This window comes from Equus przewalskii, chromosome 6 (genome assembly GCF_037783145.1).
Source record: "Equus przewalskii isolate Varuska chromosome 6, EquPr2, whole genome shotgun sequence".
Taxonomy (NCBI): Eukaryota; Metazoa; Chordata; class Mammalia; order Perissodactyla; family Equidae; genus Equus; species Equus przewalskii.
In genome coordinates this window covers 46,645,801-46,658,991 of record NC_091836.1, presented here as the reverse complement: position 1 = coordinate 46,658,991, position 13,191 = coordinate 46,645,801, and the positions used below count along the sequence as shown (strand labels likewise).

Genomic DNA, 13,191 nt, shown 5'->3' with positions numbered 1-13,191 from the left:
CTGCTTTTATAGAGAAAAAGGGAGAGTAGGGAGGGGCTGTTCTAAAGACCGCCAGTGTCCAAATAGCCAAATCCCCTTCCAACCTCACCCCTTTACTTTTAATTTCCTAAAGCGAAAATCAAACTTCTGGCAATAAAAAAGTTTAATGGTTATTATTATTAGAAATTAGCCTCAGCAAAAATGCAGCTTCATTGAGATCGCTTGTGGTTCTTTGGCCCTGCCCTTCAGTGTCCATCTGTCAGATGGCCTCCAGGGATCCTTCTGTCCCTGAGCATGGCGGAATTATTGCTGAAGTTCAGGTGTACTTGGGTGGGGTTGTTCAAGTCAGATGATATCAGAAGTGAGCAGGTCCTCAAGGAATTGGGAGAGGAAGTGGTCAGATATGGTATCTGTCCATCCTATAGAGAGAGGATGCCTGTCGTGCAGTGATTCCAACTTGTCAGGATGAATATTCCTCTCCAGTATCCATCAATCAGTGAGATGATTATTTAGATAAAACCCAGTATCCTGATGTCTCATTATAGATGGATTAAATAGGATAACCACAAGTAAGGGGTGGGTCATGACCAGGAAGACTGATTTAACCATCAGCAAGAAAGATTCTCTGCTTATATTGTCCATGGGGTACAAATATTTTCATGTCAGAACCATTTTCTAAAGTTAACTATTCTGAGTACCCAGAAGTCACTTTTCTTCAGAAATGATGGCTTGTTTTTGCTCCCAGTGCTCCTCTTCTGAATCTGACTGAAGTGTTCGAAAGATGCCCACCTAACGCATCGCTGGTGCTGTGCCTAAACTCAATGGGTTCATCTCTTGGTGAGTGTGAAGCCAAAAAGCACAACCAAGGCAGAAGTAGGTGAAGAAACGTTTATTACTTGCACAATCAATGGAGAACACCAGGGATGTCTTCCAAAGCAGTGTCTCCCCATACAAGCGTTTGGGGGGTCCTTTAATTGTTACATCATAGTACAGTTCATGAATATTCAGTTAAGGAAAAGGCCAGAGATCAGGGTTTATTGCCTAACAGTCATGTTTCTTTAAGGTTCATGGGTAGCGTGTGCACATGCTACTACATACATTGCATGATCTAGAAATGGCTGATTGGTTCCTCCCAGAAGAGGAGAATTTAAAATGTTATTGAGATTATAATGGGGACAGTTCATTTCAGTTCACTTAAGAGCAGTTTGAGGCGGCTGGAACCGGCTTCAGCCAGCTTGCTTGTGGGACCCTTCTGTGGTTAGGCTCTTCCTGAAACTTTCCGTCTGCAAACACTCAATAGATAACGTTAGTGTCTATCAGATCCTTGGTTCCGCTTTCTTTGCCTAGTTCCCTGGTCACAGTGTCTGTGCTTCTGTGTGCTATCTGGTAAAACTACGTCAGACTCCAGTTGTCAACGAAAATTAAAATGGAGAGAGACTAATTATCGTATATGGTGAGGTGACTCAGTTCTGCGTGTTTGTAAAGAAGGATCACAGTGCCAGGAGTCCCCTCTGAGAACTACCTTTCAACGCAAGTTTCCCTGCAGAGGAAGAGTTCTGGCGGCGCTCAGCTCACTCAAGTTAAACTCGGAGGCCTGTCACTCAGACACAAGGGGGCGAGTCTCGCGAACTATCCAATCAGAGGCGGCGCCGGGGCAGGTGGGTGGGGCGAAGCTCCAACCACCCGGAAGTTGCTGCTGCTCCGGCCGCGCTGGGGACCGCGTCTCCCCGCCATTGAGGGATGTACGTGGCTCTGTCACCTGTTCTGTCGCGCTGTAACCTGCCCCGACCTCAGGAGTTGCAGGAAGGACGCCAAGGGACCCAGGAAACCTAGAAATGCTGAGAGTTCTGGCGGAGTCAGGGTTTGGGGGAGGCGTGTCTGGCCTAACGTGGACTTCCCTTCCCGCTCCTGCCGTTAACGGTCCCTGATGACTCTGCCGCAGCCTCTGTCCCGCCGTGACCTGCACTGGCCGTGGGGGTCCTAGGAAGGACTCGGGCGACCCAGGAGCCCTAGAAATGGTGAGTGTGCGGCCTCGGGGTGAGGACGCGGGAGGAGGGGCTGGTGGGAAGCGGCGGGGCGGGCCCGGCCTCCCGCGGTTCCCTCCGGGCTCTGCGGCCCCGAGTCCGCGGTGGCGCCGCTCGGCCCTCAGGCCCCTCCGGCCGCAGCGTGGTGGCGGGGCCGGCAGCCGGGCCCCGGGCGTCCTGTGGTGCCTGCGCGCGGCGACTTGGGCTGGAGCGTCTCTGGGCCGCTGTGCGCCCGCAGCCCCGCGTGTCCCAGACGGTGCGGGGCCCGCGGGAGGGTCCGCAAGACAGTCGGGCCTCGGTCTCCGGGGTCCGTGCGCGGAGGGGCTGCGGTCTGTGGGGTCCCCAGGGCCTCCTTTCTACCTGGAGGGCACCCGTTTTCTTCTGAATATTCCATATATTTGGGGAGCAGGGTCTCAAATCCATGACCCTGTCCCCAAGTCCAGGTGTTCCTAGGACTGGCAAAAAATGCTTAAATTTCCATTCTCTCCTCGCATTCCTAAATGCCATCTTCCTGCCTCGGATTCACAGCACTATCATCAACGATTTGTCCTCCTTGGTGGATTTGAAACAGACACAATATTTTAATTATTTTTTCACAGTCAATAAATGGGTGGCTGTTCTTAAAAGATTTATTTCATGTGTATGGATGTTTTCCATGAATGAAAAGTAGCCTATAACCACCTGGAACTACGTTGTGTGAAATCCTCGGGCGTCTCCCCCAGGATCTTTCTGGGCGCAGACATCCCGTGGGAAGTCCTTTGGGTGCAGGTTCCTCTTGAGAAACTTTTCTGGGTGATCTGTCCTGTCAGCACTGTCCCTACCTGAGTTAGTCACCTTTAAAAGATTTATTCACTTCATTTTAGTCTCAATGAAAAAATTTTTTTTTAATCAATACGACTTAAAACACAATATAAAATATTTCCAAAGAGACAAGTTAGAGGTGAATGTCAGAGAAAACACAATATTCCAGTTTTACATTGCCTGTACTAAATTCTTTCCCTTTTTGCCTCCCATGAAGGACAGTAACATTCTGAGGTCTGTTCTTTTATTTTGGGTGAGTTCAAGTGGATTTCCAGGGCTTAGATGTGCAGACGTGAAGTGTTCACATAAGATTAATAGTTTATAAAGCAATTTCGTGTCATGGGAATAATACTATTTTAACATTTTTGTTCTCAGAATGCAATACGTTCTTGAGGGGTTTCTTGTTGAACCAGCAAATTGCCACACAATTTTCTTCCATCATTGCCACGTAAAGACTGGTTTGAGTGTTTTAACTGGATTGTTCAAACACTGGATTTGTGTCATTTGAGGTATCAGTGATGGTCCAAAAAAAACTCCAGTGGGGGCAGAGGCCTGAGGGCACTGGATCTAAGCTAAGGCCCCCTTGAGCCTGCTGAGGGAACGCCTTGCAGGCCCAGTTGTCCTTCCTGGGGAGCCTCCCCTGCAGCTGTCCTACTGCTCACACCCCCATGGAAGGAGCCTTTATCCTGAGAGGAGCTGCAGAGCCCTGGAAAGCTGGGGGTGCATGTGCTCCTGGGGTGGGGAGTGACGCCCTGTCTGAGCTTGTGGTTGTGGTTCCTTAGGCCTGTTTCTAGACATAATTGGAGTTTTGCATCCTGAGTGTAGCCACTCAGAGAGTAATTTGTTTACACTGAGAAAGTCTGTGAGAGTCAGGAGCTCTGTGTCCTGGATTAGGGCCCATTAACCTGGGGGTCCATTTGGGTCAGAACCTTAAACTGAATGCAGCTGAGTTTCCTCACTGTGAGAATGGAGCCTGAGAGAGGGAGCATGTGCACTGTTCCCTGGGGAGAGGAGGTTGTGTGGGGCTCCCAGAGCTCCTTCCTGTGGCTGCTCAGGTGCCCTCCCCTCCTTCTCCAGGGACTGACCCCCTCCAGGGTTCTGTCTCCACCAGGAGAGTCAGGAACACGGGACCTTCTGAGTGTGGCTTTCCTTCTGTCCTGTGGGAAGCAGGCTGCTCGTCTGAGCTGATTCCAGTGTTTGTGTTTCTTCCCTTTGGATTCCTTTATCGATGGACTAGTGCAGCCCTTTGGCTCTAGTTTCTCTTAGCACTTGGGCCCAAAACTGTAAGTTGATGGAGAGATAGATGTGAGGAAAGCTAGAAAATTTTTTCCTTTTTTCATCAGTTTTCCTATGTGCATGTTTCTAGAGAACATAGAAATTTAAAAGGCTAAAATAACTGAAATTCTATTTTAATTGATGTGAGGAAATCTTCTGAAAGCTTATGTAAATCTTTGAAAATCCCACTTATTCCTGTAAATATCCCAGTGTGAGATAGAGGGAAAGGACAAACTAGGATGCCTTTTAGTCCTTTCAGTGAGAAAGACATTTGAAATTTTTATTTAGCATGGTTTACACTTTTGTAACTGTTAGTGTTTAAAAGAATTAAATGTTAGAATGGTTTCCTATGTATAAAAGTTAAAATTACAGAATATAAATTTCTGTTTATTTGAAATAAAACTGTTAAGTAGTAAAGTCTAACTTAAGACTCACTGCCAACATACCCTGGTCCCCTTCAGCGCTGTTACTCAAATCACCCCCAAATATACCGTTTTGATCATTTTTTTAGTCTCCTGTTAGTTTCTTTATATTAATCAATTTAGACTGAATATTTTTCTTACCCACTTTGTCCTTGTAGTGAGCAGTCAGACTCCACATTTTTGGGTGACGGCTCACAGCTTAAGCCTCACCCACCCTCCTCCCCTTGTGCCCCCACCTGGACAAGCTGAGGAGGAAGCCTGGGTGCTCTCTCCTCTAGAGCAGGCAGGAGATTCCCACCACCCCAGCCCCTGCCTGTGTGCAGAGCTCTTGCCCCGGCCCCACCCCCAGGCCCAGTGAAGCCCCAAGCCAGGCTCCCTTCCTTGCTTTCTGAGCCCTGTCAGAGCTGCTTGAGAGGCTGGCCCTGCCCTCCCCTCAGACCTCTGTTATATGAGTCCTAAGCCTTTTCCTACCCTGTGTGTGTGTGTGCGCGCACACACACACAGAGTCTCAACATCAGTCTCAACAAGAAGCCACCCCTCTGCAGGTGACCGTAAGAGTTGGCGCCCTGAGCAGCATGTCCAGACGTGACCCCACCCGTGGGTCTGTCTTCTCTTGCTCTGACTTGCTCCCCGTCTCTGCTGCCTGGTGGCAGCATGCGCTGTGGGCTGCTGCTTGCTGAGAGCTCGTGCTGTGAGCTGTGCTGCCCCGTGTTGCATTGTTGACCCACCAACCTCAGTTCTAGGTTCAGCTGAGCAGAGTTGGCTGTTTGAAGAATGTATAGGCATTTGGGAGCAGGAATATGGGATTGGGGCCTCCTTAAATGAGTCCTGGGTCAGTGTCTTTGTCAGGATTTCTCTGTGTGTTATAGTGAAGCTGTGACAGGAGCTGTGTTGACCTGAAGTACCCCATGGAAGGGAGTGGATAGACAGGGACTATACTCTGTGCAACAGGTGGGTCCATCAGATGGTCAGTCCTGAAAGAACTGTCATTTAAAAGAAAAAGAGAAGAGATGGGGAAAGGCAGACAGTAGGTGGTGGGCTGAGTCCACACTCCTAACACCAGAGGGCTCCCCAGGCCCCTTCAGTACCTCTGCTGCTGCCCCTGCCCCTACTGCCACAAAGACCCTGACCTTCAGAGTTAGAGGGGACACACTCATGGCTCCCCTGTGGCACAAGGGATTAGTTCACACCTGACTTAAGCCCAGGATCTAAAGCCTGTAAAGTAACCGGTTGTCATGGGGGAGGCTCCTAACCCTGATGGTACTGTTTTGAGACTTTTGGGTGGAAAAAAAATTTGTAAATACCAGGGTAGAGAGGCACTCCCTCCCCTGAAGTGTATCCCATGAGGAAGAAAAGAAAACAGGAAAGATCAGGAGGAAGGAAACGATAGATAAAATACTGAAACGAAGGTCTGCAATTTGACCCAATTGGAAATCCAGAATAAACTAAAAGAATTTGCATAACAAAACAGATGGAGGTACACTGCTTGACTTCTGGGCCTCTACAACATAGGTTCTGAATTAATTTTCGTATTTGATGTAATGCACTAATTCAGAAACATTCAGGGAGTTAATCAATACCAGGTGTCAAATTACAGTTATACCTGAGATCCCACTAAATTTAACTCAGGTGCCCCTGATGATCTTAAGGATGTTAAGGAATGTAATATAGAGGACAAACAGGACAAATGTTACTCCTTAACCATCAGAACTATGGTCTTGCCTAAATTCTCCATGGTCATAACACCTATTGTCCTAAAATATCCCATAGTGAGCTGGGAGGCTCTGATCCAATGATTCAAGAACTAAAATTAAATGAAGTCTTTGCCGCTTAAAAATTGGCTTGACAAATTGGGACCCAAGTAACTTACCCCACAAATCAGGTAATTGATATTGTGCGATGTAAGTTACCCAGGGCCTTGGAGGATTGAGAACTGTATAGAAAACCTAGCCAGTAAAGGGTTGATTGTTCCCAGTGCTTCTTTTACAGCCCAATTTGTCCTATTGTTAAACCTGGAAAGAACCACTGACACCTCAGAGTGGTTCACCTCAACTCGAGGCTGTGGCTGCACCACACAGACCCCTGTCCCCAGTCCCCACAGTGTGGAAACTACTGACCACAGCCAATCAGCAATTGATCAATATCCTGCTCTCACAGGTTTGGCTGAGTCTGTTCTGTCCAGTCCTGTGTCCACAGCCTCTCAGCTGCACTTGGCCTTCCCCTCTGAAGGGACATGATGCCCCTTTACTGGGTTATCTTCATGGATCTTCCACAGCTGTGTCATCACTGCCACCCACCCCCCCAACCCGCTCCACCACCCCCCACCCGCTCCACCACCCCCCACCCCCCCACCCCCCCCACCGTTGCAGGCAAGATCTGAACTGCATCCTGGTTTCTCCAAGAACACATGTATGACATTACATTAATGACAACATCTCTGAGGACATTCAGGACACACCAATATTACAAAAAAAGAGCTCACAAAAATTGAATGGGACATTGCCACTCATATGATATAAGGCCCTGACAACTTTTTAAAATTTTTGCAAATTATTTGGTAATGAGAGACCCGCTCCTTCTCTGACACCATGAAGAAATGGGTATTGTCACTTGTCAAGCCATGCTGTGGCAGATGTCCCACAAGAAAGTAGAGGAAGATGGACACAGATGTTAGCTCAGAGCCAGTTTTCCTCAAAAAAAAAAAAGAGTTTTCCTAGAGCACAGAATTCAGTACAGCACAGCTACACACCCAACTTTTCAGTACAGTATAAGCATTTTAATAAACATTTCATTACCATACAGTCTCATCTGTAACTGCCCCATGGAACGGACCACTAAAATAACACTAGAGGCAAGCTCTGTTTCACCAAAATGTCAACATCTGTAATATATGAAGCATTAAAAATTAGGAGTGCAATAAAAAAAAATAAAAAAAAAAAGAAATGGGTATTGTTCCCCTCAGCACCCACACAGCTACTAGTTTCTTTTGTTATTCCAGAATTAACATATTTCATGTCTACAAATTTTACTTGACCTCATTTGTGCTTTTACTTGCAAATTTGCCACCTTGAATGGGCACCCCTACCACGAAAGTCTGGAGACTCTTCAAATTGTCATACAACCCACACTCCTGTTAGTGTCCTCGGAGATTCCTTCACTACAGAGGCCTCAGTGACCTTCTGTCAGGTCTCCTGGGGTACCCATTGGTGGCCTTAAGTTGTCCATGGGCTTCTAATGCAAGAACCAGCCCTAGGCCCCACACGATATGCCATTAGAGCTGCAGTGACCTCTACTTACAAGGCTATCCTCCCAGTAGATGGCCCTGAGCACGGGACCCTCTATCCAGCTCACCGTCTTCACTGTCATTTGGTGTTTCAGCCATTGTAATAAGTGTCTGGTGATATCTCATTCTTCTTTTATTTGCAGTTTCCTAGTGACATATGATTTTGAGCATCTTTTCGTGTGCTTCTTTACCATCTGTATATCATTCTTGAAGTGTGTGTTCAAATCTTTTACCCGTTTTTAACTAGGTTGTCGTCTTTTTTTGAGCTTTATGGGTTCTTTGGATGTTTTGGTTACCAGTGCTTTATCAGTTAAGTGATTTTAAAAGATTTTCTGCTGGTTTGTGGCTTGTGTTTTCATTCTCTAAACATTGTGTTTCACTAAGGGGAGGCTTGTCATTTTAATGAAGTCAAATTTATTTTTTTCTATCTCAGATCTTGTTTTTGGTGTTGTGTCTAAAAATTAATCACCAAACCCTAGGTCACTTAGATTTTCTCCTATTTTATCTTTTAGGAGTGTTGTAGTTTTATATTTTATACTAAGATCTATCAATCATTTTTAATTAATTTTTGTGAAAATGTGAAGACTGTATCTAGTTTTGTTTCGTTTTGTTTTTTGCATGTAGATGGCCAGTTTTTCTGATATTATTTGTTATAAAGACTGTGTTTTCCCATGGAATTACCTTGGTGCCTTGTCAAAGTGGATCTATAGGAAGCAACTGACTTTTGCACCTTAGCATTTTACCTTTCAGCCTTCCTCTACTGTCTTCTGAGTTCAAGGGGTTTTCTTTGTTATTGGGGATTCTCTGAGATTTTCTCCATACACAATTTTGTGCGGCAAGGACAGTTTTATTTCCTCCTTCCCAATCTATGCACCTTTTATTTCCTTTTCATGTCTAATTGCGTTTACTAAGAATTTCAGTACAAAGTTGACTGGGTTGACAAAGTGGTGGGAGGGGACATCCTTGCCTTCCTCATGATGTTACTGGAAAGCATCTAGTTCCTTCAATGTAGTCCGCTAACATTAAACAAGAGCCCAGTTGATGTAGAGGGAGGTGTGGGCAGAGCGGAAGCATTCTCTAGTCCAATGATTTGGTCTCAATCTTTTAGTGAGCCTGTGTCCCTGTCCTTGACTTCCTGTGATATAATAAGAAATATATTTGATCTCTGTCCTCATTTCCTAGCAGAAACTTGAAGCCCTAGGAATTACTTGAGTGATAAGAGTGATATAGTGTTTTTTGTTTTAATGAGGCAAATCTTGACCAGCTCCTAGGTGGCTTCAGGATGGGGCTTGGGCACCAGAAACACCAAGCCTTGTTTAGAGGCTTGGAAATTACAACCCCAGCTCCCAGCCCCTGTGGAGAGGAGAGGAGAGGAGACCAATGGCCAATGATTTAAGAAATTGCGTCCACGTAGTGAAACCTCCGTCAGAATCCTTACAGATGGAATTCACAGAGTTCCTGGGTGGGTGAACACATGCAGGTGCTGGGAGGGTGGAGTGTCCAGAGAGGATGTGGAATCTCTGCAGCCCCCTCCACTCCACTCCCCTCACCCATACCACTGCCCTACGCATCTCTGCCTTTGTCTGTTCCTGAGTTGTATCCTTTAGAGTAAACCACTAATTGTAAGTAAAGGAGTTTGCTGAGTTCTCAGAATCATTTCAGTAAATTACCAAATGTACTGAGGTGTTGAGAGAATCCATGAATCTGTAGATGGCTGAGTAGAAATGCTGGCAGCCTGGGCGCTCCATTTGTGGTTGGCAGCTAAAGAAGGGGCATTTCTGGGACTGAGCTGTTAACCTGTGGAGTCTGATGTGAACTCTGCGTAGTTAGTGTTAGGATTGAACTGAACTGTTGGACACCTCTTTGGTGATGCAGAGTTGGAGAAGTGGCATTGGAACACAGACACCACATATTTAGTGTCAGGAGGGGAAAAAGCCCATCATCGTCACAATCGCCCTACCTTTGAGAACAGAGAAGGCTGGAAGAGGCTCAAGTTGGCTATTTCAGTGCCGCATCCTCACTTAGGCTTTGGGAAAACCTCAGTTATGCTCAGTTATGCTCTTGTGAAATAGATTGGTTTTTGTAGGACATGACTTGTTACGAACAAAATGCTTTCATATTTTTTAAATTGCTACTTTTGTCTCTCTTTCTCATTGTGGAGACAATGGTTTACACTGTGACCTCAGTTCTCTCATAGAAGAATTGTTGATTTCAAGTGTTTTTGAGAACTGGAATCTGGCTTCTGAGCTCCTTGCATGACAGACCTGAGACCAGAAGTGTCTGAGTCCTTTTTTTTCCAGTTTTATTGAAAAATAATTGACATACATGATTGTATAAATTTAAGGTGTATAACGTGGTTTGATTTACACATATTGTGAAAGGATTACCACAATAGGTCAGTTAACATCCATCTTCTCATATAGATAAAATAAAAAGAAAAGAAAGAAGGGAAGAATAAAGAAATTTTCTCTTTGTGATTAGAAGTCTTAGGATTTACTCTCTTAACAGCTTTCCTATATGTCATACAGCAATGTTAGCTATAGCTGTCATGTCTTAAATTACGTCCCGAGTACTTATCATAACTGGAAGATTGTACCTTCCAACCACTTTCTTCCAGTTGCCACTCCCCCCACTGCCCACCCCCACCCCTAGTAAGCACAAGACTGATCTCTTTTTCTATGAGTTTTTTTTTTTTCAGATTCCACATATAAGTTGAGATCATAAAGTATTTGTCTTTCTCTGACTTATTTCACTTAGCATAATGCCTTCAAGTTTCATCCATGTTTTCATAAATGGTAGGATTTCCTTGCTTTTTATGGTGGAGTAATACTCCATTGTGTGTATATATATATATATATATATAAATAGCACAACTTCTGTGTCTGCTCATCCATTGATGGATGTATATCTTCTCTGTCGTAGGTAGGGGCCTCAGTGAGTGAGGACGTCATCATCGATCATTGTTTTCCCACCATCTAATGCATGTTAAACACTGTTGGAGGAACTGCTTGGGTGTGGATGTAAACAATGGACAGCAATACCGAACGTTCTGCGTTCTTGGGAATAACAGCAATGGTTCCCCATAGAGATAAAGGCATAGACAGAGTTCATCTTCATTTTAGCCATGGTTAATCATTTTACTGCATGTGCTATTTGATCACGATCCAGACATGTGGGTATTTGTAGTATTTGTGTTTCTGTTTAAAATCAGTTGAAAATATTTGAGTTTGTCTTTGGGTTCAGCATATCATTTTGCTGCTCTTCAGAGTGAGTGACACAATTTGTCCCCCATGAAACCTTCATGTTTCTCCCAGTGTGAGGAAGGGTTCTGGTCATCTGCACAGTTGTAGCCCATCACGTGTTTTCCTCTGAGTAGAGTGATACCTGAGCAAATTCAGTGTGATTTCCTGGTTAACACACTAAAAAGAGCTATGAATGTTTAGAGGATAATGATCCAAGAAATAATTGAAGTGAGCTGTAGACAGACACCCAGTATCATTTTGAGTAATATCCTATATGGTGACAGAGGAGGTAAATTTGACATCCTCAAACTGGGAAATTTTCTATGCCTTTTTATAAGAGGAGTAGCTGGGAGGTTTTTGTTTCCATGATGCACAAAGCCCATTTTTACTGTTTTCAGGGATCATTTCCATGTGTTCACATTTCCAGGAGATATTATGGAAGACGGAGTAAAACGTGACAGCTTTTGTTTCATTAAACAACAACATAAATCCAAACTTATCCCCTTTTTTTCAGTGCTAATTTATGTTTTCTTAGCAGTGTAGAGATTATGTGCTTTTATAATTATTAATATCTATTTTATCCCCTTCCCCCATCCTTCCTCCCATGATGCAAATAAAGGAAGTTAAGCTCGGGGTCCTTCTGAAATTCACAGAGCTCATAACTGGGGAATCTCTTAGTTTTGAAGGCATAATGTGTGCCCCTTTCCTGGGCAATGTCAAATTTCAAATGCACAGAACACTGCAAGCTTTGCATAATTATGCACTTTTAGAAATGTGACATCAAAGTCACCAAACAGGACTCATAAGGCAACATGGTGTGTTCCACTTACATGACATTCTGGAAAACGCAAATGTATAGGAACCTAAGACAGATCAGATCTTCAGGGTGGCAGGGTTCAGTACAAATGGGCACCAGGAGAGTGTTCCTTTGGGGTGATGGAGCGTTCTCCATCCTGATGGTGGTGTAACTATACATTTGTGAAAACTCCCGACTGCTGTTAAAATAGTGTGTGTCTGAACTAAAAACAATTAATAGAAAACAACAAAAATGTCTCCACTTGCTAGAATTGTTAAACTCTCCTGAACTTTGGTTGCTACGTGTGCAACATTCCTTCCACCACCTTGGGTTCCTTCTTGGGAAAAGGGGAAGGACTGGGGAAGAAGGACATAGGCCACTATAGACTGTTCCTGGCACTCAGTCTGAATTAGAAAACTCCTTCTAGGGCTACACCTGCCCTCGTGTCATTCACATAACTGGTGAGAAAGTGATGGGGCTCCCAGCCTCCATCTTTGAGTTGACAGCAGGTTTCCTGGGTCATATCCTGGGAATGCGGTGGTCTGAAACATAAAGGTGCATCTGACACCTCTCCACGTGGGATCTGCCTGGGCGCATCCTCGTCTAACCCTTGGGCATCAACATCCTGTCTTCCCAGAGCAGGTCTTGAGGCCATTTGCAGCTCTTAAGTTTCCCATCTCAAGCCTACTCTGTGCCTCCTTGCTGGGAAACATGTTTAAATGCAACACCTGTCCACTCTGGAAATGTTCTCTGTTGTGTTGACCTTAAAGTTTGAAAAGGAAGGTATTTTAGCAGTAAAATGGGTTCATTTGGGAATAGCAGAGGAAGTACTTTCAGGACACGCACACTTTGGAGAACCGTAGGCAGGTAGGGAGAACAGAACAGCCGCATATGCTTTCATAGAGGACAGGAGGAGGCTGGAGGGGCTGTTTGGAACATTCTCCATGGAAGGAGAATGAGAGTTCAGGGTGGTGACACTGGCTTCTCATTGGCTGGGCTGTTACTGGGCAAGGAGAAGTTCTTCCTTCCTCCCGCTGGGGTCTGCAGAGTAAGGTTCCTACTATTGGGCGATGGGAGGGACACCTCTCCCTGTTTGAGGTCTACAATGTATGGTGAGCAGTAGTGATGAGATCTCCCCCTTCAGGGCTTCCTGACTCCATTTTAAAGGAGATTTCCTGTATTTGTCTTCACATTTGCAACCCCAGGTGACTGTGAGGTGAGGCAGTGGCAGAACCCAGAACCCATGTCATGAGGCACAGGCCCCTGGAGCACAATACTCCCCACTGTCACATGAACATCAGCTCTGCACCAACAAGCGCAGTTCCACAATAGTCTTAATGCCACCAGTAATGTCAAGAGATGCCCTGCC

At 45.2% G+C, this 13,191-nt stretch overlaps 3 protein-coding genes across 3 annotated transcripts in view; all 3 read left to right on the top strand.

The window, feature by feature from the left end:
• Positions 1-1,716, top strand: part of LOC103543190 (zinc finger protein 709-like) — a gene marked incomplete at its 5' end in the record, with an annotated part of 2,432 nt that extends 716 nt beyond the window's left edge. The window contains 2 exon segments of the mRNA XM_070624622.1: positions 229-323; positions 1,585-1,716. Coding sequence (XP_070480723.1) covers positions 229-323; positions 1,585-1,716 — 227 coding nt within the window.
• The window catches only part of LOC103542102 (zinc finger protein 791-like), a 257,519-nt gene that overhangs the window by 51,039 nt on the left and 193,289 nt on the right, over positions 1-13,191 (top strand). The window lies entirely within an intron of this gene.
• The window catches only part of LOC103541752 (zinc finger protein 709-like), a 44,553-nt gene continuing 32,343 nt past the window's right edge, over positions 982-13,191 (top strand). Inside the window, exon 1 of the mRNA XM_070625433.1 lies at positions 982-1,997. Within this exon, the coding sequence (XP_070481534.1) occupies positions 1,995-1,997 (3 nt within the window). The 5' untranslated portion in view covers positions 982-1,994. The remainder of the gene's footprint in view (positions 1,998-13,191) is intronic.